This window comes from Corvus kubaryi, unplaced genomic scaffold (genome assembly GCF_017639235.1).
Source record: "Corvus kubaryi isolate FWS band 111438036 unplaced genomic scaffold, C.kubaryi_AGA036_p1.0 62606, whole genome shotgun sequence".
Classification (NCBI taxonomy): Eukaryota; Metazoa; Chordata; class Aves; order Passeriformes; family Corvidae; genus Corvus; species Corvus kubaryi.
The window spans coordinates 32,192-59,720 of NW_024581461.1; the positions used below are offsets into that span (position 1 = coordinate 32,192).

Genomic DNA, 27,529 nt, shown 5'->3' on the forward strand with positions numbered 1-27,529 from the left:
GAGTGTTGCTCTCACCAACACCCAAACCTGTTGTGAAGCACCATGGGAGCACAAGACACCGGTTATTTATTTTGACTTGATTTTTTTCAGGCTTTGATTTCGCGGTGTTTTCTGCTGGTTGGGCAAGAAAAGGCATCTTGGCTGTGCCTTCACTGTGGTTACAACCCTGTTCTGGGAGCTGGGAGGTTCTGTGGCTGTGTGGGAATTTATATAACTGGGGTAACGTGAGGGCTGGGAATGTTTTCCTTCCACGGATACACCTTCATGAGAGAACTGAAATCCCCACCAGCATTCAGCTGTCGAATTCCCACTGATTTTAATGCAGATTGAGTACATAAATATCCCTTGGGAATCTCTTCATTTGTCCCCATGGTCACCTTTCTTCCTAAAACACCTCAGTTCTGTCCTGATGATCGTTTCTCCCAACAGCCGGGAAAAGAAGGTCGCGGTCACGGCTGCGATCAGACAAAGTGAAACATTCCACAAATTGCTGCTTGTAGCTGCTGAATCCTCTCCTTTCTCTTTGCCAGCCCTTCCACCCCATGGTGAACCTGGAATGCTCCCGGGATTTCCGGCCCTTCCTGTGTGCCCTGTACGCGCCGGTGTGCATGGAGTACGGGCGGGTGACGCTGCCCTGCCGCCGCCTGTGCCAGCGAGCCCACAGCGAGTGCTCCAAGCTCATGGAGATGTTTGGGGTCTCCTGGCCGGAGGATATGGAGTGCACCAGGTGAGAAAATCCCTTTTTTTTTTTTTTTTTTCCCAGGATAAAATTTTATTCCGATCCAGGATGTTTTATGGTTCGTAAAAAACCAGGTGTTTTAAATGTTTTCCATCACAAGTGGCCATGTTTTCCTTCCCTTTTTCCAGCAACCTGTTTCCTGAGGTGGGAAGTGAGTTCCTATTTCTGCCCAAGAGATCAGCTGAAACTTGGCTGGGTTTGATGAGGATGAAATCTCAAAGCTGTTTGCAGAGCATCTACCCCTTGCTGAGCTGCAAACAGCCGTGTTCAGCTTTACATTGCACCAATAACTTTACGGAAAAACGACCTGATGGTGTTCCAAGCTGTTTGAGGCAGAATACACGTGAAATTAGAAACAATACCCTCATGCCTTGTTGTTTTCTGTAAGTGACTCCAGCAGCTAATGAAACTGAGGAGCACAAACAGGAAGAAATCGTTTACTGTTGGATTGGAGAGAATGGAAAACAATTAAAATTATTTTAGTTAAGTAAGTCATAAGAGGATAAAATAAGAGGACGTTTCTAGGTAACTGGGATTCCTCCAGTGTCTCCTTCAAAACTCAGACGGTCCTTGCCTCGAGTCAGAGCTTTGACTACACAAATATCTCCGTCATAATTCCATTTATTAACGCTGGTGGCAGTGCTAGTTGGAATTTTGGTGTCACCACCTCACTGCCCTGTCTGACGGCAGCGAGTGCAGTTGATTAGGAAAGGCTTTAAAATGTTCTATAAAATCATGCTGCCACGGGCCTAAGTTCACAGACTTCCTGGGATGGATCTTCCATCCTCACCTTCATTCCTAAAGCCCCAATGGGCTCCTGGTCTGTTTCATTTTTGAACTTATTTTATAGTTTCAACACTGCTCTGTGGGATGAGTTTGTGTCTAAACAGTGCAGAATTTAATGGATTCCCTGTTTTTTGGATTGTCTGGTTTTGCTCCCGTTGGTTTGCCTGAAGTCACACCTAGAGATGAAGTTACCAGCCCTTGTAAAGTACGAGTATATTTCTTGTAAATGCCTCTTTTTAGGTTCCCAGATTGTGACGAGCCCTATCCTCGCCTGGTTGACCTCAACTTGGCCGGCGAGCCCACGGAGGAGGCCCCGATGGCCGTCCAGAGGGATTACGGCTTTTGGTGTCCTCGGGAGCTGAAAATCGACCCGGATCTGGGTTACTCCTTCCTGAGGGTCCGGGACTGCTCCCCTCCTTGCCCCAACATGTACTTCCGTCGGGAGGAGCTGTCCTTCGCCCGCTACTTCATCGGCGTCATCTCCATCGTCTGCCTCTCAGCCACCTTGTTCACCTTCCTGACCTTCCTCATCGACGTCACCAGGTTCCGCTACCCGGAGAGGCCGATCATCTTCTACGCCGTGTGCTACATGATGGTGTCCCTGATCTTCTTCATCGGCTTCCTGCTGGAGGACCGGGTGGCCTGCAACGCCTCCAGCCCCTCCCAGTACAAGGCCTCCACAGTGACGCAGGGCTCCCACAACAAGGCCTGCACCATGCTCTTCATGGTGCTCTACTTCTTCACCATGGCCGGCAGCGTCTGGTGGGTCATCCTCACCATCACCTGGTTCCTGGCGGCTGTGCCCAAGTGGGGCAGCGAGGCCATCGAGAAGAAGGCCCTGCTGTTCCACGCCAGCGCCTGGGGCATCCCGGGCACCCTCACCATCATCCTCTTGGCCATGAACAAAATCGAAGGCGACAACATCAGCGGCGTGTGCTTCGTCGGCCTCTACGACGTGGACGCGCTGCGATACTTCGTGCTGGCCCCTCTCTGCCTGTACGTGGTGGTGGGAGTCTCCCTCCTCCTGGCCGGGATTATCTCCCTCAACCGCGTTCGCATCGAGATCCCGCTGGAGAAGGAGAACCAGGACAAGCTGGTGAAGTTCATGATCCGCATCGGCGTGTTCAGCGTGCTGTACCTCGTGCCCCTGCTGGTGGTGATCGGCTGCTATTTCTACGAGCAGGCGTATCGGGGCGTGTGGGAGACCACGTGGATCCAGGAGCGCTGCCGGGAGTATCACATCCCCTGTCCCTACCAGGTGAGGAACTCCGGGGGAGGGCATGTGGGAAGAGTTACTCGTCCTCCCTAACTCAAAAGTGCTTTTATAGGAATTTTTTTATTCCTGTAAATAAAGTTCTTGCCGTACTCAAATTATTGGGATAATGCCCTAGGCCGGGTGTTGCTGGGAAATCAGAGGCTCCCATCAGCTGCCTGGTGTTTTTTTGTGGAGTTTCTGGGCTGTGTGGCACCTCCACGGGATATAAAGATGTTACTTTAAACCAACCTCTAGGCTGGGCCTTGACGAGTTTGTTTTTGGCCTTTGGAAGTTTTGCTGGTGAGGAATTCTGGCATTTAAACTGAGTTGTCATCAGGCTGCTTTTTCTAGTTCTCGTTGTTTGTCTGTAGCAGTTTTGGGGCTTCGATGGCCCGGAGGTTTTGTGCTCATTTTGTGCCAGGAACATCTGTATAAAATCTTTCTTGAAGTGTCTTCTGAAGAAAACCAGAGCTTGCAGCTCATCAGCTTTGGGGTTTTTTTCAAGAAATCAAGAGTTATCTGCTCAGTTTAATTGAGTTATCACAGAACAGAAGCCTCCAAGAGCCCTAAGATCAAACTCTCCACTGGTTTATTCAGATGCAGTTGAAAAGAAAGTATTGCAGGGATTAATTGCCTACTTTGGAGCCAAAAGGGCAGATTGTTTTTGGAATGACATTCCTTAGATATTTTCTGCAACTTATTTTAAAGGAACTTTATTTCCAGAAGGTTTTACAGCAAACCTTTATTGTACAGCTGCATGCAGAGGGATATTTAAAAATTAGCATTTTGGCTTTGAAGCAGTTAAAACACCAGCTGAATCATCAAAGCTCACATTTTAAAGCAATGAAATATCACTTAAAGGTTTGGCTTAGGCTTGATAATAATCCTTTTATTACCTTTTAACCCTTTCTGGTGTTTTTCTCCATCAGGTTTTATTAGGGTGGGACTCTTCCCTCCCATCCAGTGCGGGAGCATTTTTATGGCAGGAAATCTCTGGCAGTGGGTGTGTGCAGTTCCATTGGCTTGATTGAGTCTTCACTGCTGCAGGTTTTAATCTGTTCAAACTGGCTGATGCTTAAAAACAAAGGAAAAGAACCCCCAAAAACCAGGGACATGTGGCTTTCTCTTGATTAATTCCCAGCACCCACCGTGTGCCAATCTGAATTTTGTTTGGTAAGGATCTATAAAATCAAGAGGGTTTTGCCTCCCAAAAATTTTGAGCAAGAACTTGTTTTAAACCTCAAAACTGAGGGCTGGAAGAATGAAAACATGTAGGGAAATGCTCCTGAAATCCCTGGCAAACCGTTGCCATAATGGCCCAGCGGGAGTCAAAAGAACAATAATGGTTTCATTCACATCAAATTGGGTTGAAGGACCTGCAGACCCCAGGGAGTATTAGAAGGGGGTTTTCTTTCTCTTTTAACCCATCCATTTATATTTTTTTTTCCCCTCAAACTAAACATGCTTCCCTTATTAAACAATCCAGATTTATAACTGAAACGGATTCCCAAAGCTGTGGGGAAAATGATTTTATCCTTAGCTCATGCTAGTGAAATATATCCTTAAATTAGGGAGAAATGTGGAGTTTTGTGGGAAATAGCCCTCAGTGGCGAAATAAGAGCATATTTTTACGAACTTTAATGTTACTTAATTAACTTCCAATGTTTCTGAGAGCTCTAAATGGAGAGCTGGAGTCGATCCCACAGTGGATAAAATGTTTATGTGTGAAGCTTCCCCCCCGGGGTTGTGGATTTTGGGAGCTTTTGCCCAACACCAGCAAATCCGAGGTTAAAAATCCATGAGTCCATCGGAGCGTGACATCATCCTTGCCATCGGAGATGGTGCCACAGAAACTCCTTCTGGAAAATTCCTGGTGAGGGGGGTGGGAATATGCAGCTGCTCCTGTGGGAGGGACCGCAAGGTCAGTGCTGAGCCGTGGATTCTCCTGCCTGCTCCAGAACCAGGCTGGGGCTCAGATAAAAACCAGCCACTGTGTTTATTTGGCTGCCTAGAATGAGAAATGGCCCCAAAATTAGAAATATTCCCAAGTGGAGGAGGCCACAAGATGTTTTTATGCTCCCACTGTGATTTCTGGCTACCTGGATGTTTCCTGGCTTGACCTGGATATGGATTCTCCTGGTTATTTGGCAAATCTGGGAGGCATCCGTTGCTTTCCTTGTGAAATCAAACCTTCTTTGCCACAAGGACAGGGAATGAATGTCCCAATATTCCCTCTGCTCATGGAGTAAGTGCAGGGCCAGAAGGAGCACATGGCAGGGACACCTTCCACTATCTGAGGTTGCTCCAAGCCCCATCCAGCCTGGCCTTTCAGTGGGAATAAGGACAAATTGATGAAAGTGTCACCACAGATAATTCTTGTTCCTGCTGCCAGGGCTCTGCAGTGACTGCACTGGTCTGATCTTTCCAGTCAGTGCAACTTCTCTGTGAAATCCCTGCTCACACTGGCCTGAAACTGTCCTGACCCATCCACCTCTCATTTTACCGAGCTTGGAATATTTTTCTTTTTCTGGAGGACGAAACGGTGCCTTTGGAATCTGCTTTCAGCATAGGAATATTCAAACAAGGAGCTGAATTTTGTGTTGGAATCCTACTTTTCACTCATTGCCTTAAAAAAGGAGTTAACCCAATGTCACTTCATCGTTCACAGGGCAGAGCCTTGGGACAGGCCAACCATTTCACTATTCCGGATAAATTCTTGATGTTGGCTTGGTTTGTTAATCCTGCCCCGATGTTCAGCTCTCAGAGTTTGTCTCTTTCCTCTCTTACTTGCAGTTTCTTCCCAGATTTTGGTGGAGTGTGTCATCCTGTGGGAATCAGATCGAGTGCAGGTGCTCTGGGATAAAGTTTTGGGCAGTCACTCTGCAGAAGCACAGAATGGCTCAGGTTGAAGGGGAGGGTCAGGTTGGATTTTAGGGAAAGGTTCTTCCCACAAAGGGTTTTGGGGCACTGGAGCAGCTCCCCAGAGAATGGTGACATTCCCAAAGCTGCCAGAGCTCCAGGAGCATTTGGACAGCGCTCCCAGGGATGCACAGGGTGGGATTGTTGGCGTGTCTGTGCAGGGCAGGGCTTGGACTCCATGTTCCTGGTGGGTCCAGCTCTGGATATTCCATGATTTTGTGACGTGCGGACACATTTACTCCAACCCCTGCTCAAGCAGGGTCAGCCCAGGTCTGCGTCCAGTCAGGTTTTGAGTTCCTGTTGCCATAAAAGCTGTGATTCCCTTTCCATCCAACCTCAGAAGTAAAAGGAAAAGCAGGGGGAAAGGGGAGAAAAACCCTTTAAAGTTCATTTAGCTGCTGTTCCACATCCTTGTCCTGCACGGTGGTTTATTCCTTACAAGGAGAGTGTCGGAGTTTTATTCCTCTTGGAATTACAAGGAGAATCAAAACTGGGCCACAGTGACCTGTCCCAGTCTGGGAAAATAGGTCTCAAAACTGGGATGAGTTTGGCTAAGAAGTGAAATAGACACTCAGTAAAGTCTGCCCCAAAACTGGTTGTAATGCACATTTCTCTTATGAAAAGCAGGAGTTCAAAAATCAAGAAAAATCTGATTTCCTGCAGAGCAAAGCAAGTTTTAAGATTAATTTATCTCAAATCCAAACCTAAACAGACTCCACAATTTCCACAGAGGCTTCAGGGCCAGACTCAGCACTGGGCTTCTGGGAGAGGCTTCAAATTTAGATACTAGAGAGGAAAAAAAAGGAAAATAAACCATTTCAAAGACATTTGGTGCTGCAGTGGGAGTCCTTGAGAAGAGGAACGGAGCAGTAGGAATTAATTATCTTTGTTTGTGATCTGATATTCAGCTTTTCCCCACACAGGGATTTAAAGGCCTCTGTGCTGCTTTGCTCAGAGCAAAGGTGCTGCTCCTGTTTTCTCTTTTCCATGGTTTTTAGGGAAGGGAGCTTAAATCCCATCCCATCCCATCCCATCCCATCCCATCCCATCCCATCCCTGCCTGGCCTGGGAAACACTTCCATGGGTGGGGCATGAATTGTGCCTGACTTAATCCATGGTCTCTTTCAAGAGGTCACATTTGCTCTTCCTGGGTATTTTTATTTTAGGATTTTTGCTGCAACATTCTGGGGACAATTTTTGGGGAAAATTGGGGGGGGTGTTTTTGCAGTCAGTCCCCTTCAAAAATCAGAATAAGCCTCAACACCTTTTAAATTCATTTTCTACATCCTGAATGTTCATCCAGCCTTGGTAGAATCTTTATAATCATTCCAGAAAGAAAATGAGGGAAGAGGTTTTTTGCTCATTTTTTGAGAATTGACATAAAAAAGCACCTAGATGGTTTTTCCTGGAATTTGGGAATCCCATGGAGAGCTCATTCTGCTTTGCTGCTGATAGAGAGGAGTTTTTTTGCAGCACAACTCTTCCAAAAGTAATTTTCACCGAGTTCTTTGAAGCAGTTCCTGTGCTTATCTCCGAATCTTTTCTGTTTTCCTTCTGATCTTCACTTTAAAAACATTCAAACTGCCTTGATGATTTGAGAACTCAATTATTCCGAGCTGTAAGATGATGTAATGGTGAATATCATCTTTATCAGCAGCAAAAACAGACAATCCCATTTTTTTCCCATTTTTTCCCCCATTTTTTTTTTCCTCTCCACTGTTTCTTTCCAAGTGGAGCCCCCAGCCTTGCTGTGGGATGAAGTTAAATGGGATTTTACTGGAGTTTCACCCACTCACTCCCATCCCTGGCTGGTGTGGCACAAAGGGAATAAAAGCACACACTTGCCAATTTTTTCCTGTTAATACTGAAATTTTAACACTATAGAGATTATTTTAATGCATTACCTGACAACATTGGACAAATGTGTTTTAAAATTACGATTAAAATCCTAATAGGATTCAAATCCTGTCACCTGCTGGGGGTTTTGGCTCAAGAATTCAGCACTTTTCTCGTCTCCCATTTTCACAAATGAACATTTTGGAGCTAATCATGGTTAATTTTTTTATTTTACTGTAAATTTTCAAGATCCTTTTAGATGTGGCATCCCTGCCCATGGCTTGGAGCAACCTGGGATGGTGGGAGGTGTCCCTGCCCATGGCAGGGGATAGAATGGGATGAGCTTTAAGTCCTTTCCAACCCAAATCATTCTGTGACTGTGTCCCAAAATTAACGCTGTGTGCCAAAAATCTCTTCATTCCAGGCTCTTCTGGAGCCTGGAACATCTCTAAATTGCTTTGTTTTGCTGCTTTTTTTAAAAGCTGCCCTTGCAACAGAGGCAGGGGCAACATTTCCAAGATTCAAGTCGGGATGGAATTTCTCTGTTTTTGTGGAGAAAATTCCATTTTTTCTCCATTTTTCCCTTCTCCCCCCCCCCCCATTTTCTCCACTCCTCGGGGGTGTTGCCCCTGTGGTTTTTAACCCAGTGTGTCTCAGCTGTTTTGCCATCTGTGGGGCTGCAGAACCGTGCGGGGAGTGCTCGGGGCTGGCTGGAGAAAAGAGGCTTTGTCAGGAAATGGCACTGCTCGTGTGGCACCAGCAGGAAGGGAATAAATATATTTAGGGATGTCTGTAAATCCGGATTTCTCCTCCTCCTTTCTGTTTCCATCAGTTATTGTTTAGAATTCCTCTTAGGAGAGGTAATGGATTTGCTTAAATCTGCCCTGAAGGAGTTGCTTCTTGTTGGATGTAATTATTCCATCCTAAAGAAAAAAAAAAAACAAAACAAAGGTGGAGATAAACCCAGGTTTTCCATATCAATCAGGAGAGACGGAGAAAATCGGAATTAGGAGCTGGGTTTCCTTCAAAAACAAATGTAACTTAGCTCAGAACATTATTGATCACAGTGTTGCAGCATTTCCTGGCAATGATAGAGTTAATTTCTCCTGGTTTGGATGCTTAGGAAAAATAATACATTTAAAGAGCAACAATAATAATTCCAATTATTAAGGAAGATCTTTTCCCACTGACTCTTTAATTGTGATTAAAGCAGCAGCAAAAGCTGAGGGAAGTTGCTCTTTACCCTCAGAACCGAACGTTGCAGCACCTGTGAGAGGAAATCCATCACCCAAAAAAACAGATTTATCTTTTCGTTTTAATAAACGACAGGAAATTGCTTGGGGTTTGCATTTGGAAATCTATTTTTACCTGTGGTTCGTTTATTTATTTTTGCCTTTTTTAATAGTGCTTCTGAAGTCATTATGTATAATCTGAATTCTTTTAGAATATCTGTTGTGCTCCAAAATGAACGCGACCGGGGTCTATTTGTCATTTTCACCAGTATGAAACAAAACTGATAAGTATCAAATGCTGATAAGAAATATCCAAACTGATAAGAAATATCAAAACTGATGAGCTGTGTCCAAATCAGGGTCATGCTTTGGCCACCTTATATTCATTCCCCCTTGTGTTTGAATTTTGGGAATTGTCTTGTTTTGCATTATTTTCTAGGTTTAACAACCCAACTTTAATGTAGGAAAATAATTCAATCTCTCCTCCTGAAGCAGTTCTTCAGAGGGAACTGAGAGGAGTTTTAAGTCATTAATAGCTCTTGTTATTATATTTGAATATATATCAGAGTGGTATTACACTGTGAAATTTTCTCAGTTGATGGAATAACCCTGACACCAAATTATTTTTCAAAGACTCACTTGAACTGATTTTTTCAAAAATCAAATTATTATTATTATTATTATTATTATTCCACTCACACTATGACTTGAAAACGAAGGGCTGTAACCTAATGCACACAGAATTTCTGTCTGTGGAGAATAAAAACTATATTATAAATATTATGTTGGCTAAAACACCTTTTGTTTCACTCCTAAATTCTGCACTTTGCTTTGAGCAGTGGCTTGGCCATTATTTGCATCTTCACCAAACCACACTGATGATTTTCTCAGGGCTTTATCTCCAGCGATTTCACAGTTTTTTATTGCCAAGCGTCTTTATCCGAGGAGTGGGAGTTCCTTTTTGGGGATACACTCACAACGAGCTCCCTAAATTCTGTCCTGGAAGAATTAAACCGATTCAGGGAAGAATGTCTGCTGCCAAACAGGTCTTGAGGCTGCAAAGATTTTAATCCAAGTATTTTTCTAGCAGCAGGGTGGACAGAAATCAGATTTGCCTTGTGAGAGGCCACTCTGCCGTGTTGGTTGGCCAGGCTGCTTTCCCAGTGGATTTTTAGATTCCAGCGTGGTCCCCTGAGCGTGGACCTGGGATAACCCCTGGTGAAACCAGTGCAGGTTTTCCCTGAATTAATTTCACCCCCATAAATTCCTTTCCCTTAATAGACTGGAGGAACTCAAGAGAAATTCTTCTAAACCAGAATTCATTGCCTTTGAATTGTTCTGTAGAGGCACTTTGTTTAGGGATGTATTTTTTTTGGCACTTGCACAGTTAAAATTCTTGGGGGAAAGGTGTATTTTAGATGAGTTTGGTGTGGTGAGGTGGATCTGGGCTATCACTTAACTTCTGAGGTGGGTAAGTTTTCCCCAGAACAGCTGTTCCCCGTGAAGATGGTGATTTTATAAGCTTTTATTGCAGTGTCTTCTTTATTTATTTTTAGCTTTGTTACTGCCCCAAGTCTTGCAGAGTAGCCAGAATGGTGTCATGGTTTGATAAAAGCCAAACAAGCAATATTTTAATAATAACTTACTTTACAGTGACAAATCCTACTACATTTGACTGGAAAACAAATTGTGAGTGTAATCCTGAGTCTCAGAGCAACGACAGTGATGGAAATGCTTATGGCAGCGAGGCTGTTAGATCAGATTCCCTTTGGTCTTTCCTCCCACTTTCCCTGTTTTCAACAAAAGGATGGGTTAATTTGAATTTCATTGCTTTTTATCCTCAGGGAAATATCAAATGATCAGCATTCTTGCCCCAGAGGAGGGGGACAGGTGTTGTGTTTGGGCTTTTCCCCCCCACACACGGCGAGCTCATTAATTTGTGGTTTCACACGTTTTAGTGGGAAGAGGTCACTGGTCTGTGTCAGGAAAAAGCAGCTGTGATTGATCATTTGGGGGCAGGAGGGGAAAATATTCAGGAATTAGTTATATAAGCATTTAAATGAGCAGTGTGCCTACAGAGCAGTGTTGGTTTTCCCTGGAGAAATGTGGAAATTGATGTTTTTAACCTCCTTTCTGAACACCTGCCCGCCGCGTGTTGCGGGAGGGAAGCGATGCCTCCGAACCAGTGCGTTCGCTGAGGAGTCTTGGATTCACTGAGGGAAAAACTTTTCTGTTGGATGCTCTGCAGCAGCCCAGCAGATGGGAGGGGGAAAATGGGCTGCAGAAATGCCTCTGTTACAGCCGTGATCTTTGTATCTGACAGAACTTGCTGGGTGAGGCCTCCGTGCTCGTGGGATGTGTCTGAGCAGCTCCGAGTGCGGCGCGGAGCCCACAGCCCAAATCCTGCATCTCCTTGCCTCTTTTCCTTGTCAGCTCGGTGCCTCTGAGAGCCTGGATCCACAGGGAAATCCTTCCCTGTGAGGGTGGAGAAGGGCTGGGCTGCAATTCCCAGAGAAGCTGTGGCTGCCCCATCCCTGGAAGTGTCCAAGGCCAGGCTGGAGCAACCTGGGATCGTGGGAGGTGTCAGGGTTGGAACTGGATGGGCTTTCAGGTCCTTTTCAACCCAAACCATTCAGAGACTCCATGAAATTGCCAAGGTCTTGTGTTCCTGGAGTGCACAAACCCCTCTTACATCCCCAGGAAAGCCATCAGGTCTGAAGGAAAACAGAGAATCACCACCAGAATTCTCTTCCCTCTGGGAAAGGTTCTCCTGTCTGAGGACACGGCCCCAGGGCCTTCCACTCCCTTGTGTCCCTGACACTCTGCCCTCATGGAAAAGTAGCTCCTGGTGTTCAGAACAAGCACGTTTTTATCTAGAAGGAAGGACGTTATGCTGGTTTTTAAGGCCCAGAGGAGATCTGTCTCCGGATTTGAGCTCTCCAGTGTGAAGGGGGAATTTTGAAAGCCTTTGGTCCAGGATTATGAGGAGAATGTTGAGGTTCACAGATTTAAGAAGGGTCTGGCCATGGTGCCAAGTGGGAAACAGAAGAAATGACAGAATTCAATTCCTTAGTAGCTGTTCCCAGTTATTGTTTCAGCTGGTAACAGGAATGTAGACTCTAGAATTGGATTTAGGAGGGGTTTTTTCCCTCACTGGCTGCATCAGCAGTGGAATTCACTCTCTGATACTGAGGGATCACCCTTTTGATGGCATTGCCGCGTCTCCATCTCTGATAAAAAAATGTGATAATTGTTATTTCATAGCTGAAACGCTGCTCAGCCTCTATTTTTAGATGCACGTTGGGAATTTTATTGGTGTCTCACAACTCGGAGTTCTCGCTGAACAGAACTGAAAGGCGAGGTCAGTGCTCCTGCAGGGCTGATTGCAGGGGAATTGCTGTTGTGTGGGATCTGTGGTTAATGCTGCACTCCCAAACTGGGCTGCTGAGGTTGCTGGAGGGTGTTTTAGGGTCAAGTCCCCCCTCAGACCCCTCCTCTGAAAGCAGAATATCTAAACCTCCATTGGTGAGTAAATCATTGGAGGGGGGATGAGGAAATCCCACATTTCTACAGCATAACAGAGGGATATGTGGCATTTTCCCTAACAAAAATTAATTGTAGTACTTCAATAAAGTGCTGCAGCCCAAAAATGCAGCAATGCCTTCAGCACACCTTGCTAAAATGCCCTTAAATCTTTAATTGCAGCTTCAGTACCACATATTTATCGGCACAAGCAAGAACAGACTGAATTTCTTAATAAAATGGGTTGGGTTGGAAGGGACCTGAAGGATCATCTCATTCCAGGGATACCTTAGGCTGCCTGTGCTGCTGAGAAGGTGCTTTTTGTATTGGAGTCGTTTCTCCTGAGTGAATTCTGGCATGAAAACTGCCAGCAGTGCTTTGCCTGCATTGTGTTTCTAGAAAAGAAGAGGAAAATCAGTGATTTTTCCCTCCCATGGCAGGGGATTGGAATGAGATGAGCTTTAAGGGCCCTTCCAACCCAAACCATTCTGTGAGTGCTGTAAATTCTACGATTTCTGCTCCTTGTTATTACAGTATCTGTTACATGGCATTGTGTGGAGCTCAGCACGAGTCAGCAGCTCCAAAGGGTTTTGTAGAAAAGTGAGAGATGAAAATACATTTTAAATCCTCCTGAACTGCATTTCAGTCCCTTTTCCTCCTTGCAGTAGCTCAGCTTTCAGAGAGGTTTCTTCAATAAACTGCAGTAGTTTATTCAGGTATCCCAGAGGGAAACAGAGCCAGGTAGTGCTCAAAGAAATTTTCATTTAAACCCAAAGGTATTTCCTTATAACCTGAATTTTTAAAAGCACAGATGGAAAGTGCATCAAGTGACTTTGTTCCATAAACTCGGACATCTCAGAGTGTCTCATTTATTGATTATTCCCTCCCTTATTAAGCATCGTCTCCTCTCTCCAAGAAGATAAATTGAAACCAGGGATCCTGTCCAATTTTCACTGTCATTCTCAAAAGTGGTTCCCACAGGAATCTGGGATTTCATGAAGCTTTTGTGTCTCCTCTTTTAGTCCTTCAACTGCAACAACTTGAAGACATTAAGAAGCTGATTATTTATAGTGTGGTCAATGTCACAGCAGCAGAGTTTTGTCTGAGTACTCCCCCAGAAAATTACTGAGGTCTGATGTTGAAATTGGATCCTTCTGGAAAAGATTGGATTGTGCACAATGAATTTATTGGGAGAAGGGAGAGCAGGTGATGGAATTGCTGCCATCGTTGTTTCAGCTGCTCCACGCTTCCCTCAGCAGTCCTGGGTACCTGGATTTTCCCAGGAGACACAAACAGGGATGGGAAGGCTGAGCTTTAAAAGCTGAGGGGGTATAAAAATGGGGTTAAAATAGCAAAAGTGCTGCTGGAACCGTTGAACATTACATTCCCTGTCGGGGAGAGGGGTTACCATAAATAAGGACCCAGAGCAGATCGTGTTCACAGGTGCTTTTGGAAAATATTTTGCATTTTGGTTGAGTTGATGTGCGGAGTTTGGATATTCCCATTGAATTCAGGATTTCATGTGTTGTGGATAAATCTAACCCCGTCCAAGTCTGCACTACTTCACTGGTTTGTGTTTGCGACTCTTCCTAAACAGCTGGGCAGTAAAAAAGTCTAACTTTTGATGGTGAACATGAGTGAGTTTTTGCCTTATTTTGCTGTTTTTAAAACTGTCCAACCTGGTCACTGTCCCAGTGTTTTGGGGTTGGAGGTGCCCCAGTGCTCTGGAGAAGGGGCAGGAACCTTTGGGTTCAAACACCTGGTTTTTAGTTCAGTAAACCTTGAAAAGTCATTTCCAGTTTTATTTTCGTGCTGTTAATTATTGTAAATGTTGTTAATTATTATAAATATCTCGTATCTGCAGATGAATATTGTTTCAAGCAGGTGCAGTCACTCAGTATTAATGTGAGTTTAATGGGTGTTGCTCCCTGAATTGGCTGCTCGGTGCAAAGAGGCTTAATTTGGAGAAAAGTGTCTAATGATGTTTAATAACTGGCTTTGTCGAAGACCAGGACGTGCTTCCTTTCACCTGAAAGATTTGTTGAATGTATTTATTTCAATTTTTTGGCCTGGAATTATTTATAGCACTCAGCATGTATGTGTTGAGCCAGAAGTTTTGCTGTTGAGTGATTTACTGTAATATCGTGGTGGAAGTGAGCAACTGAGAGCTGTAGCACTAGAACTGGTGGTTTTTTCTTGATGAAAAATTCGAAATTAAATTCCCTTCAGGCCAGAAGTTCTGCCAGGGGAGACTTGGCCCTGTGGACAGACATTAAATGTAAATATAAATAATTAAATACATAAAAATGCACCTGAACGTCAGCTTCATTAAGAAATGATGAATTTCACCACTTACTCCACTTAATGCCAAACGAGCTCATGATGAAATAATTAAGGTGGATTTTTGAGAGCTTCGTTTTGTTGGGTAATTTTTTATTGGGTAATTGTTCCTATTTTTGATTCCTGGGTGGAAATCTCCCAGGTTGGCTACAAAACCACCTCAGACCTGTTCTGTTAAATGGTGTGGGAAGGTCCACAGTGGTGTCCAAGACCCTTCAGCGTTTCCTGGGGCAGACATGGATGGGGAACTCTTAAGGAACATAATTATGTTCTCCTGATTGTGCTCATTACACTTCTGCACTTTCATTTTCCATCTCCAACGGTGACAGCACTAAAAGATGTGCAGTAACACAAAGTATTAAACCAGGGATTGCTGGGTTTGTGCTGCTCCAGTGGAAGCTGTGCTGCAGCTCAGCAGTAACTGGAATATGGCTGGAGTATCACGGGGTGGGGACCTATATTCCTGACACAGGGCATGTTTTGACTTTGAATTTTCAATCTGGGGGGAAAAACTGGTTCTTGGTGTTGCTTTAGGAGGTTGTATCTGTGTTTCTACATTATTACAGGCTCGTAGGAGCAGAGGGGAGCTCTGACTGTCACTGTCAACCTCTGAGGTCGCAGACTGGTGACACTCAGAACATGCCCATCCCCACAACTCGTGTCTGAAGCTACTCCAAAATCCCACTTTCCTAAGGATGGAATTTCCTTCATGGCTGCTGCAGCCGTATTTCTGTTCTGTTGCACAGATCAAACACCTCCAAGTGGTTTTTTCCCCACATTTCAGTGTTATTCTTTTTCTCACACCTTCGAGTCCCTCTAGGCCAGAGGAGCTTCTTGCAAGGAGGGCTGGTTGTTCCCTGTCCTCCTGCCGGCCCTGCTCCACATCCCTGTGAATTCCCAGAGTATTCCAGTCTCACCCTCACCTCAGGGAGCGCCAGGCCCTATCTCAAACGGCTCCCTGGACGTTTCCTCGTGCTCTAGGCAGGCTGGTCAGTCACTTCCTTAGGCGTGGTGGTTTTTCCAGCTGTGTCACACAGCTGTTATCCCGTTGTGCACCAGCTTTATTTCTGTTGGGATCGGGATAAATCTGCTGCTTGTCATCCGTGTTCCCTCTTGTTCACAGTCCTCGTCCCCATGGGTAATAAGAATTTTCAAGGTGTCAGAAAATTTCAAGGGGTTTGGAGATCTCCCTCAGCTGTGACGAAAAGCAGGGAACCTCTTGCTGTAGGCCAGGTAATTTAATGGCCAGTGGGTGTTTGAGATCACAGAATCACAGAATGGTTTGGGAAGGGACTTTAAAGATCATCCAGTTCCAACCCCAACACCTTCCACTAGACCAGGTTGCTCCAAGCCTCATCCAGCCTGGCCTTGGACACTCCCAGGGATCCAGGGGCAGCCACAGCTTCCCTGGGAATTCCATCCCAGCCCCTCCCCACCCTCACATCCAGGAATTCCTTCCCAATATCCCATCTATCCCTGCCCTCTGACAGCGGGGACCCATTCCCTGTGTCCTGTCATTCCAGGCCCTTGTAAATGGCCTCTCTCCATCTTTCTTGTGGGCTCCCCTCAGGTCCTGGAAGGCCACAGTTAGGTCACCCCAAACCTTCTCTTTTCCGGACTGAACACTTCCAGTTCTCTCAGTTGCTGGAACTGTTGGAATTCCATGGTCACAGTGCAAATGCCAGCATCACCCAAATGCTTACAGAGGAATTCACACCACCATGAGTTTGTTCCTTCCCTCCACAGCTTGGTGGCATCTTTCAGGCTTGCTCTGGAAGGTCTCTGTCCTTGAAGGGTCAGGTTTTGAGCCAGGTTATCGATTCCAGAAAGCCCCTGGATGTCTGTTCGTTTTGCAGCTACCCTACAGACCTTCCTGAAAAGAACATCCTTGTGTCTTCTTTTCCAAACAAACCCTTTGTGTATAAAAATGTTCGGGAAAATAGACCTTGTGAGCATTTTCAAGTTCAGCTGATCTCCCTGAAGAGAGAAAGTTTTGCTGGGTTGACAAGAACCCGGCAGTTGTACCTGGCCAGTGCCTTGAATTCCAGAGGGAGGGAGACAGGGAAACCCTCCAAGGAATACAGGATCAGTGTTGACCATCCATGAAGCGTTTCACTGGCATTTTTCCCAGGAGCAGCCACAGCACCTGGTCCTATCTAGGTTAATCCCATCAAAGAAACGACTCTTCATGATTTGCAGACTAGAAAATATTTCACAATTATTCAGGGCACGGAGAAAAGAGCAGAAGTACAAATAAAGGCTGGGACCTCACAGCGGTTGAGCCTTTTGTCCGAGCCAGCACTGGGCTGTGCAGCGCTCTCGGTCATGCTCCGTGGAGCCAGGGAACAAAGGAATCCTGACGATGTTTGCTTTGGCTCGAGGCAGGGAGGGATGACTTAAATGTGTCCATAAATGAGTGGTGAGCTACGATGAATCTTCCTTTTCTCTTTTTCTCTCTCCCCAGGTCACTCAGATGAGCCGTCCAGATCTGATTCTGTTCCTCATGAAGTATCTCATGGCCTTGGTCGTTGGGATCCCCTCGGTGTTCTGGGTTGGAAGCAAGAAGACCTGTTTTGAGTGGGCCAGCTTCTTCCACGGGCGCAGGAAAAAAGAGTGCGTACGGATATGTTACGGATAAACTTCCCTTGCAGTCCTGGAAGGGTGTTTGGGTTGGTTTTTCATGGAGGCAAAGGCAGGAATGGATGGAAAAGTCACCAGAATGGAGCAAGGAAGGACAAGGCAGGCAACAGCTCAAAAATTGCTCATTTCTCCCTAATTATTCTTCGGTCCTAGAATCAAATCTACATTTGTCTGTCTTCAAAATATTTTTAACAATAATTGTCAAGTGAACGCTGCAACTGCGCTGCCTCTTACTGAGAGGTGGAATTAAAACTTTTTATTTATAAATGTGCATCTAGCCAACTGAACCAGACCTTTGAATTGAGATGAAATGCAGGTTCTTCTCACCGTGGCTGCAGTTGAAAGCCTTTGTCTCTGCTTTTAATCTTCCTTATGCATTAGTGCTGCAGAGCAGTTTGATAAAGTGACAGTAAGAATTTCTTGGAGCTTCTCTAAGGTTGGAATTAATTTAGATTAAGGTTGGAATCAATTTAAAGACCATTTGTGTGATTTTGTGGTAGCCATGGGTGGATACTTTCATAATAAATACTGTCTTAAGGTGTTTTAAAACAGATCCACAACGACAGAAGCCTTTCGGTGACTCCTCCATGACTTTTGGTCCATCCTTCAAGGGTTCAACTCGGGCTAAAATAGCCAAGAGATGCTTCAAAATCAGGCAAATAGGGACATTCTAATGTAAATAATGGTCTTACTTGCCAAGCCATGCTGCTTGTTCTGTTTGTAGAACAGTCACAGTGCTGTGATCGCTTTTCTACCGCAGTAATTAACGTTAATTGCTCCGACCGCTTCTCTTGCTCAGAGTTGTCAACGAGAGCCGCCAAGTGCTGCAGGAGCCGGACTTCGCTCAGTCCCTCCTGAGGGACCCCAACACCCCCATCATCCGAAAGTCCAGGGGCACTTCCACCCAGGGCACCTCCACCCACGCCTCGTCCACCCAGCTGGCCATGATGGATGACCAGAGGAGCAAGGCCGGCAGTGTCCACAGCAAAGTGAGCAGCTACCACGGCAGCCTGCACCGCTCGCGGGACGGACGGTACGAGCGTCCTCCAAAAAATCGTGGAATCACGGATGGTTTGGGTGGGAAGGGGCCTTAAAGATCATCACATTCCACCTCCCTGGGACACCCTCCACTATCCCAGGTTGCTCCAAGCCCCATCCAACCTGGCCTCAAACAATTCCAGATGTAGGGAGTCCACAAACTCTCCAGGCAAATCTTGTATAGGAGATGGGACAGGCCCCTTCCAGCCGGATGTGTGGCCGTAATTATGCTCAAGCTGGATGTTCTAGGGCATCTCCTTTCCCTGTTAGTGTCTGGACTGGAAAGAGAAAAAATACCGTGATGTTTGCAGAGTCTGAGCTGCTTTTTGTGAGTTAATTGCACAGCAGGCCTGTGTTCTGCGCTGGTTTTCCTGCACGGCAGCGATCCGTGTTACATACACCGTGTGGGAAAACAGACCTGCCCCAGTGTCAGCTCGGCGCTTTGGTGGCTGCTTTTGTCCGTGTGTCAGTTGATTCTGTGTCCGTAAATACTCCTGGCCCTGCCGAAGTAAACAGGGGCACCGGCTCCCGCTCTGACTCGAGGTGGAGCTAAGGTTTACAGCGTAATTTATCACCAAGGGTTTCACTCCGCTGATTACCAATTCCAGGCGTAGCGCTGGAGTGAGAACCGAGCGGGACCCATTGTGCGAGGAGCTGAAAGGCTCTGCCTGGGGCTCTACGAGTGACCGAGCTGAGCAGGGAATGCCGCTCCTCACAAGAGCGCCGGCATCTATTTACATTCTTTAGCAGCGCGGCGGTAACGCCGGCAATAATTGCCCTGTGTTTCCCTAAATTAGGTACACTCCCTGCAGCTACAGAGGCGTGGAGGAACGACTACCTCACGGCAGCATGTCGCGACTGACTGATCACTCCAGGCACAGCAGCTCCCACCGGCTGAACGAGCAGTCACGGCACAGCAGCATCAGGGACCTCAGCAGCAACCCAATGACACACATCACGCACGGCACCAGCATGAACCGCGTCATCGAGGAGGATGGCACCAGTGCCTGACGGCGAGGGAGAGCTTGGAGTGCTCGCAGGGCTCGTGGTGCCTTCCTCAGCGAGGTGACACCTCAGTATTATCCTCATCCTCTCGTCAGGTGCTGAATTTGGGCATCAGGAAGCCGGAGTTGGCGTCTCCGTGTGGCAGCCACGCTGTGGGACTTGCCTCGGAGCTGGAGGGTTCAGCTGTCTTGAGTTACTGAGTAAAAAGCTGGTTGTCTCCTCTGAACCTCTCTGTAGGTAATTATTTATTTGATAACTGGTCCTCAGCAGACACAACTACTGAATTTCTTATTCTCCGTGGAAAACAATCTCCCCCTTCTCTCTCCCTCCTCCCTCTGTCCCTCCTCCCTTGGGCTCCGCGTGTCGGGAGGTGCCACCCCCCAAAACTCGGTGTCGGGGTTGTGCTGGGAGTTGTTCTGATGAGACTTAAGGGAACTCTTGATGGTTGAAGGAATCCCTCCGTGCACCTCCCTCGAGGCGCCCGATGAGGGGACGCACCCAGCGCTGCCCGAGGGACGTCTGATCGAGCTGGCAGCGTTTGGTCACACGGGAAACACCACAGGAATGAGCATTTTGGAGAAGGAAACTCTTCTGAGGATCACCAGCTCTTCCCAGAGCTGTCCAGGCTCAGTTGTCACGAGGGTGGGGAGAAGAGAGGGGCAGGGAAGAGTGATTTTTTTATAACTTGTATTGTCCTTGCTTTTTTACAAAAGACTATTTAAATTTTCTACTCGTTTACAATTTCTGTAGGAAGAGATGGGTTTTAAAACCAGTTATCTAGATAATATTCAGCCATTTATTTTTTCGAGTCATGTACAAAAAAAGCTGAGATTGCCTGTTCCTGATCTATTTTAAAAAAAATTATAACAGAAAAGCTGAATTTGTCACCCAAGCAGGAATGTACAGCCCAGCCCGTTCCTTACAGCCAGAGCAGAGCCTGTTCACAAGCCCCAGCACCTGGGTGAAGAAGGCTGAGGCCAGAAGCACCAGAGGAGTTTATTCAAGGATGCCCCACCTTCCTGGTGGTGTCATGGCTGGTTTGGGGAGGATTCTCTGTGCTGAGCAAGAATTCAGAGATGGGAGGGAGAAATGGAGGCAGGAGCTTCCCCCAGATGGGGAAAAAGCAGGATGTGGCAGCTGGAAGCCCACGGCGTTCCTCGAGGAGGAGACGGGATCCGCAGTAAATTGGTGGCTCCTTCCCAGCCAGGTTATGGATCCAGCTCTGCTGCAGGTTGTTCTCATTCCCTGCTATTCATGGCAGAAAATTCTCAGTTTGGGCTTTTTTTTTTGTGTGGAAAGGATCTGTTGGGATGCACTGGAGGCAGAAGTCAAGGCCGGTCGAGGACGGTGCTGTAGATCTTCTGGAGCGTCTGCTGCCGAGATTCATTCAGCATGAGGAAACACTGCTGGCATGCAAACCTACCTCAGTAATTACTGCAGATCGCTGCTGGGAAATGAATCCTTACTTTTGCATTGTCCTTACATAATTCCCTTGCTGACCTGCTGGAGGCATGTTGAGAAGCCTTTGTGCACCAACCTCGAGGGCAGGGCCGGGGCAGGAGCTCGCGGGGCCGTCCCAGGCAGCGGGGCCAGAGCTGCTCCACAATTAACTCATTTTAATTGCAGCTGATGACACAACAGCAAAGCTCATAACCTGTGTGCTGTGGAATCAAAGGCTGCCCCGGGAGTCGAGACAGATTTATCCCAAATTGTCTTTCTTGCTTCCACCGGGTTTCTTGCTCCAAAGGAGAAGACAAATAGAGCCCAGCATGGAATAACAAAGCTCTTTGCTGTCGGTCTGGGGAGGGAGGTGCTGCACCCAGGGCCCTGGGGCACAGCAGGCTCTGCTTTGCCTGTTTGCTCAGCAAACAGCCCTGGGGGCCATCCAGAGGACCCCAGGGATAGCCCTGTCCCAGGAATAACTGCCCAGATCCACGTGGCTATGGGAAGTCCTTTTGAGTGACTTAAACTGGAGAAGCTACAACTCCCCGGAAGCCCCAAGGGTGAAACCTTTGTTGTTTTCAAATTCAGCTCCTAACAAACGTGCTGCTTTAAAGGGGTGATCTGGGAGAAATCTGGATCTGCGGAAGGAGCCGGGAAGCTGACTTTTCCTAAACACTGGAACGGAACTAAATAAGCTCACGGGTTCACACTGATCTTCTTGGCTCAATTTCCAGTACTTTTTTTTTTTAAGTAAGTTGTAGCAGTGCTTTGACTTGTTTAGAGACAGGGAGAGGAACGCCGATGGAGTTTGGAGAAAGATCCTGCTGGAAATGTTGTTAATTTGTGAGGCTCAGTCCCCATACTGCTTCCAGATGGGAATATCTAAGTCATTCCTTGCTCATGGATCCTAAGGGCACAGACTCCTGTCACCCCAGAGAGGTGATTAAACCTCAGACTGGAGTTCTGGCTGGGTTTTTTGCCTCCCTGCCCCCTCCCTTCTACCTTCAACACCTGAGGCAGCACACTGTGCTCTCTTGGCAGAGCATTCCTCCTGGGAGGAGCATTCCTCACCCATGGAAGAATGCCCCAGCTCTGGTGCAGTTCCCCAAATGGGGCTCACAGGGCTTCAGCTCCCAAATCATCGTGCCCAAGGGCTCTGGAGTGCATCCCAGTTTGAATGTGACCCCACCACCATCTCTGGCAGGGGCACCAGGAGAGGTTTTGGGGTGCTTTCCTACCTGGTGAGAGCTCCAGCCCGGGTGCCTGGTTTGTGGGATTGGTGCCAAGCTTTACATTCCCCCCGAGCTGAAACCCCCGGCCAGGAGGGCATTTCTGCAGTCACTGCAGTGCTCTGTGGGCTCCGGGCTCCCCGGATGTCCCTGCAGCTGAGCACACGTTCCTCGTGGAGTCCCTACAGCGCTTCGTCCCTCCCCAGCAGCCACCAAAGGCTGGATCCTCTCTCCCAGGGAACAGGCAGGGAAACTGGACAATGCCTGGCTTCTCCAGCTCATCCCAAGCTTCGTGCCTCCCCCTCCTGCGCACACGATGGCTGCAGCCCCAAAACTCTGCTCTGTGAAATTGCTCCATCAAAGCTTCCCGTAAAACGCACGGCTTCTCATTCCCGGTATTCCCAGGGATCTCCAGCTCCTGTTTTACCAACCCAGCTGCGCTGACAACAGATCCCAGATCCCCCCGAGTATGTGCTGTTCCTTCTTAATCCCTTCGTAGCTCCCGTGGTTCACTGAAATATCCCGGATCGGAGCTGCAGTCGGCGTTGCATGGAAGAGGCCGCTCCTCTTTTTTAAAGCATAAACAATCCCAACAGCAGCAAAAAGCCACACTTGGGTGTAGATGTGTTCGTGTTCTACCTTTTCCTCCAGCTTAGACCCAAATTTTGTGCTGGAAGCGTTAAGACACCAGCTCTGGAGGGGTCAGTGGTGAGCAGCGGATGGCACTGGGAGGCTCCGGCTGAAATACGGTCATGGCCAAATCCAGCACCGCTCCCATGTTGTTCCAGCAAGGAGGGAAGGGAAAATCCCTCCGAAAGGGCACAAGGAGAAGAGTCAGGCCAGCTGTAGAGCCGTGCCCACCCTTCCAGGGGAGCTGATTCTCCAGCCCAGCTCCAGGGCACTGAGGATCACAAAATACCAGGGGGGAGCCGGCAGCTCCAGGTGTGTGGTGAAACCAGGGCACAGCAGAGCAGCCCCTGCACAGGAGACATCCTGAGGTCCACCTCGAGCAGCAGAATGTCCAGTTGAATGTGAAACTTTCCCCCATCCCCTTGTGCTTCTTTTGTAAAGGGATCAGGATGAATTTTCCATGGAGGCGGGGCGTTCTCCCAGTTTTTGCCCGTGGGGTCCGTGCATGGGGAACTCGGTGCATGTGATGCGCTGCCGCCTCTTCCAGCCCTTCCCTCGGCACTCTGGTGTCTGCGCTGTGACAACATCCAACTCCTCAGGAGAGGGGAAGGAGCCTCCATGGCCGTGAGACCTCCACATAGCGGAATGTGTGGGGCAGTCCCTGCCCGTGGCTGACCCCACTTGCACTCGGCTCTTGGTAGACTTTGTTTACAGTAGTCCAGTGTGGGTTTTGTAACGTTTAATTTTTAGCACTTTAACTGTGAGTGTACAAACTGGTTCCCTTGTAGTAGGTGTACATTTTCATTTTAGACCTTTGGAAGTTTTTAATAAAACGATGGAAAACCCCTTGTCTCTCTGTCGACCGGTTTTCAGTTCATCTCTGATGGGCATAATCACACCCACCCTTAAAAATCCAGTTCAAAGGTTAAATAATAAATTATCAGATTTGACTCTGGCCAGCAGCTCTCTGAATTTGAAGAAAGACTTTCTAGCCTTAATCTCGCCCCAACATCTGCACTTGTGGACGCCGGGCACCCTTCCAGCAAACACAAAGCTCTCTGCAGATTTCGGGCTCTGGTTTGTTCCGCCCTTTTACGAGAACAGACCGCTCAAACCACCAGCATTTCACAGGCAGAGAGGAGCGAAGAGCAGACAGGTTTGGGAGCAGCAATGCCAGGGATGTTTGGGGATTTTCATTGCCAAATCCAACCTGAGGACAGGATGACTGATTTATTTGAAGGAGCTGTCTGGCATTTGGGCGGATACGTGGTTGTACGCTGAGTCTCGCATGGCTGGTGATAAAATAACTCTTGTCACTAATTACTGGTGCTCACTTAGGTCTCATTAGATAAATAGTTCAGGGATGAAACTTTAGGAGCTGCTGGTCTCCCTCATCTTCCTGAATTTAAACTGTTGTGGGTTGTGAGTGACCAGTTCTGAAGTCAAGCAGCCAAAAATGTGATCTCTTGCAGCTGAGGAGGATTCCCTGTGCTGCTGAACCCTTCGGGGATGAGGAATGGGAGCTCACAGCATTTTTCTCCCCTCTGTCCTGCATTGCCAGGTCCCAGAGGGGTTAATGCAGGGTTGGGGAGGAGATGGAGTCACCTGGAGCTTGTTTAGCCCTCTCCAAGGTGGTTTAATGACCTGCAGGTGAGGACAGTGGGAGGAGCATGGAGAAAGAGGAGCTGGAGGAGGGGGATGTGGTCAGAGCAGAGGCTGAGGTCAGTTCAGACCCCCAGGCTGGGATTAGGGGTGGGAGTTTTTTAGTCACCATCACATTCCTGATGTGCCTGAACACCCTGGTTGCTGTCTTGGGGCCAGCTCTGTCTCTCAGCCCTGCTAGCTTGTGCCCTTGTTGTGATTTCCCCTCCAATTTGAAGGGAGAAGAGCATCTGGCCACGCACTAATCCTAAAGGCAATAAAATCAGAATCATGGAATGGGTTGGGTTGGAAGGCACCTTAAATTTATCTTATAGTTCTCCCCCTGCCATGGGCAGGGACACCTTCCACTATCCCAGGTTTTCCAAGCCCGGCCAGCCTGGCCTTGGACACTTCCAGGGATCCAGGGGCAGCCACAGCTTCTCTGGGCACCCTGTGCCAGGGCCCCACCCTCATAGGGAAGGATGTTTTCCTAATATCCAATCTGAACCTACTCCAAGAAATCCTTTGTAACAAAAGGCTGAAACAAACCAGGTGGAAATAGGAAGATCTTTTTTTAAAAAGTCATTTTCTTTAGAGTTATCTCCAGCTCAGAGCTCTGGCCCAGTGGGATAAAACTGCCGGCCCTGGAGCGTGACCGTCCGGGATCCACGTTTCCAACGCCCTTGGCTACCGGTCCGACTGGTTTTTATGATAACACTCCAGGCACCTTTGATTGATATCCAGTCTCCAGTTTCAGTGCCTGCACCTGTTTGCCACCTTTTCCCAGCACCCACATCCTGCTGCTGTTACCCACCGGCATCCCCTGCTCCCCCTCCATCCCACGGGGACATCCCAAGCAGAGAAAGCCGCTTTCTCCTCACCCATCTCTTTGATTTTGGGTTTTATGAGATCCCACCTTCCCCTTTGCTTCCTGCCCCCATTTATTGCCTCCACACCCCCCCCCCCCCCGCAGTACTTCAATGCATTTCAAAGCCTCTGCGTCTCAGGAGCTGGCTTGAAAAATTTCCAGGGTCTCCCAAGGGAGTGCTGCATGAGTGCTCAGCAAATTGGAGGTATCCTGATACCTGAAATGGTGGGAAAGCTGCAGAAGGATGGATCTGCAGTGCCAAATGGTTGCCAGCCTCTTCCTGAGCTGCTGTAATTCAGTATTTTAAATATAAATATTCCTGTTCGGTGTAGACATATCCTCCGCTGCTTCCCGTTCAGCGGTGCACCTTCCCGGTGCAGAGGGTTCCTGCCTTTGGGAGAACGTGCTGAAAAAATCCCTTAAGGCCCTGAGTTGCAACATAATCCAGCTACAAATCCCACCTGGAATCTGTCAGAAGGGACGAGCCCCGACATTCCCCCGCCGATGCCTTCAAAGCCCTCTGATCTCCGCCATGGAAACGACACCATCAGATAAGGCTCGGCCCCTGCCAAAAGACACAGAACATCTGCTCGGCTGCAGAAAGCAGGATTAGGTAAAAGTTAACCTTGTTCCTCAGTTTTAATTTTTGGGAGGCAACTAGCTCCCAAGTTCTCCTTCACGGGGGGGGTGGGGCTTTCATGGTGGTCCCCAAACTCTGAGGATGAGGTGCCCTTGGGGACGATGGCACCGATGCACAGAGGGAGCAGGGCCATCGATGTGCTTGCTTGTGGAAGAGCAATAAAATCAGGGGCTAACCAAGAGTTTGGACCCCTTTGAAAGAATTCCAATTTCTAGTGACAAGATGAGAGGGAAGGCCTCAAGCTGCGCCAGGGCAGGTTCAGGTTGGACATCAGGAGGAACTTCCTCACAGAAAACATTGGAAGGGGCTGCCCAGTAAGGTTTGGAGTTCCCATCCCTGGAGGTGTCCAAGGAATGACTGGGGATGGCACTCACTGCAAGGTGCTGATCAAAGCCTGGACTTGATGGTCTCAGAGGTCTTTTCCAGCCTAAATCATTCAGTGAAAACCAGAAACCATCTTTAGTTTTCAGCTCATTTTCTCCACTGGAAATGTTGCTCCCCAAAAGCAACCCCCAAAGAACCTGCTTGTTCCACAAAAGCTCCTGGCACTCCCCTGGGTGACCCGACCTTGGCAGCAGCCCAAGGAAACGTGAGCCCGCAGCGCTGCTTGGGCAGGTGAAGGGTTAACCCTGGTCTGTGCGTGCCTTTAACTGTGAGCAAAATCCCCGAATCCTGCCGGAGCTCGTTAGTCCGTGAGCGGGGTGAAGGGACACGGCGCTAATTGGAGTGACGGCCTCCGGAGCTGTGAGGAATTAGCGGCGGCACAACGAGGAGGTGCCGAGTTCGCGGCCGTTGACAGGTGCCGGCTCACCCCCGGCCGCCCCCAAACCCCAGACCCCTGTCGCTCACTGCCCGTGACCCTCCCGACCTATCCGCGGGGCACTGCTTCCTCCAGCTGCTGGGGAGGGATTTGCATCCCGTCCGGAGCAGCTGCTGTTGGAAAAGCTCTGACTGGCCGGACTGAAACTTTTGTTTTTCGCTGGAAGTGCAGGAGGGAGGAGCCCTGCGGGCCCGGCGGTGACGGTGGATGTCACAGGGACATCTCCGTTCCTCCCTGGAGCAGCAGTAAATCGAATTCTCGATGCTGCTCCTGCCCCAGACCCTCCGGGGCTTTGCATCAGCCAGATTAGTCGGACCGGGGTGGTGCAGGAGCAGAAAAAGCTGCACCATCCCACGAGCTCATGTGCCCAGTACTGGGTTCAACCTGGCTCCTCGGGAGCCCGTTCTCCTCCTCCTCCGCTCCCACTGTAATCAGAGCTCGTTGTACATTTGTTTCCCCCGTATCCTGTTTTCTCAAGGATAAGCCATCCTTAAATGCTTTTCCTCCCTCCTGGGACAGCGGTGAATTGGGGTCCTTTTAAAAGAGCTCTTGGAACGGCACTGGGTGCAGGGAGGATGTTCTGCTGTGCAGGGGTGGAGGGATGCTCTTGAGAGATGCTTGTGGGGAGGAATTGGTGCTTGGGATGCTGACAGAATCCTCGAATGGTTCGAGCTGGAAGGTTTGGGAGGATGTTATGGGAGAAGCCACGATGCTGATGCTGTGCAAAGTCCTGAGCGCCGGCAATGCCCCACATCTGCCCTCGGGAGCTGCTGCTCAGGGCAGTTCGGCGGGATCCACAGCTTTTCCACCCAAACCGCGGGGCAGAAACCTCTCCGTCACTCTGGAAGACGAAAATCTCCAGGGAAATGGGAGGGCTCATCCCCGCCTGTCTGACCACGAGGCTGGGACAGTGCTCGGCCTCGCCGCTGGATTTGGGGAGCTCACG

The 27,529-nt window shown here is 48.1% G+C and overlaps 1 protein-coding gene across 2 annotated transcripts in view; it reads left to right on the forward strand.

Annotated features, from left to right (window-relative positions):
- LOC121672496 (frizzled-3) overlaps positions 1-23,459 on the forward strand; it is a 47,973-nt gene extending 24,514 nt beyond the window's left edge. For both annotated transcript variants that reach the window (XM_042045159.1, XM_042045160.1), the window contains 5 exons: positions 531-727; positions 1,766-2,783; positions 17,094-17,242; positions 18,069-18,302; positions 19,105-23,459. In XM_042045159.1, the coding sequence (XP_041901093.1) occupies positions 531-727; positions 1,766-2,783; positions 17,094-17,242; positions 18,069-18,302; positions 19,105-19,318 (1,812 nt within the window). In that variant the 3' untranslated portion in view covers positions 19,319-23,459. The remainder of the gene's footprint in view (positions 1-530; positions 728-1,765; positions 2,784-17,093; positions 17,243-18,068; positions 18,303-19,104) is intronic.
- Positions 23,460-27,529: the final 4,070 nt, after the last annotated feature.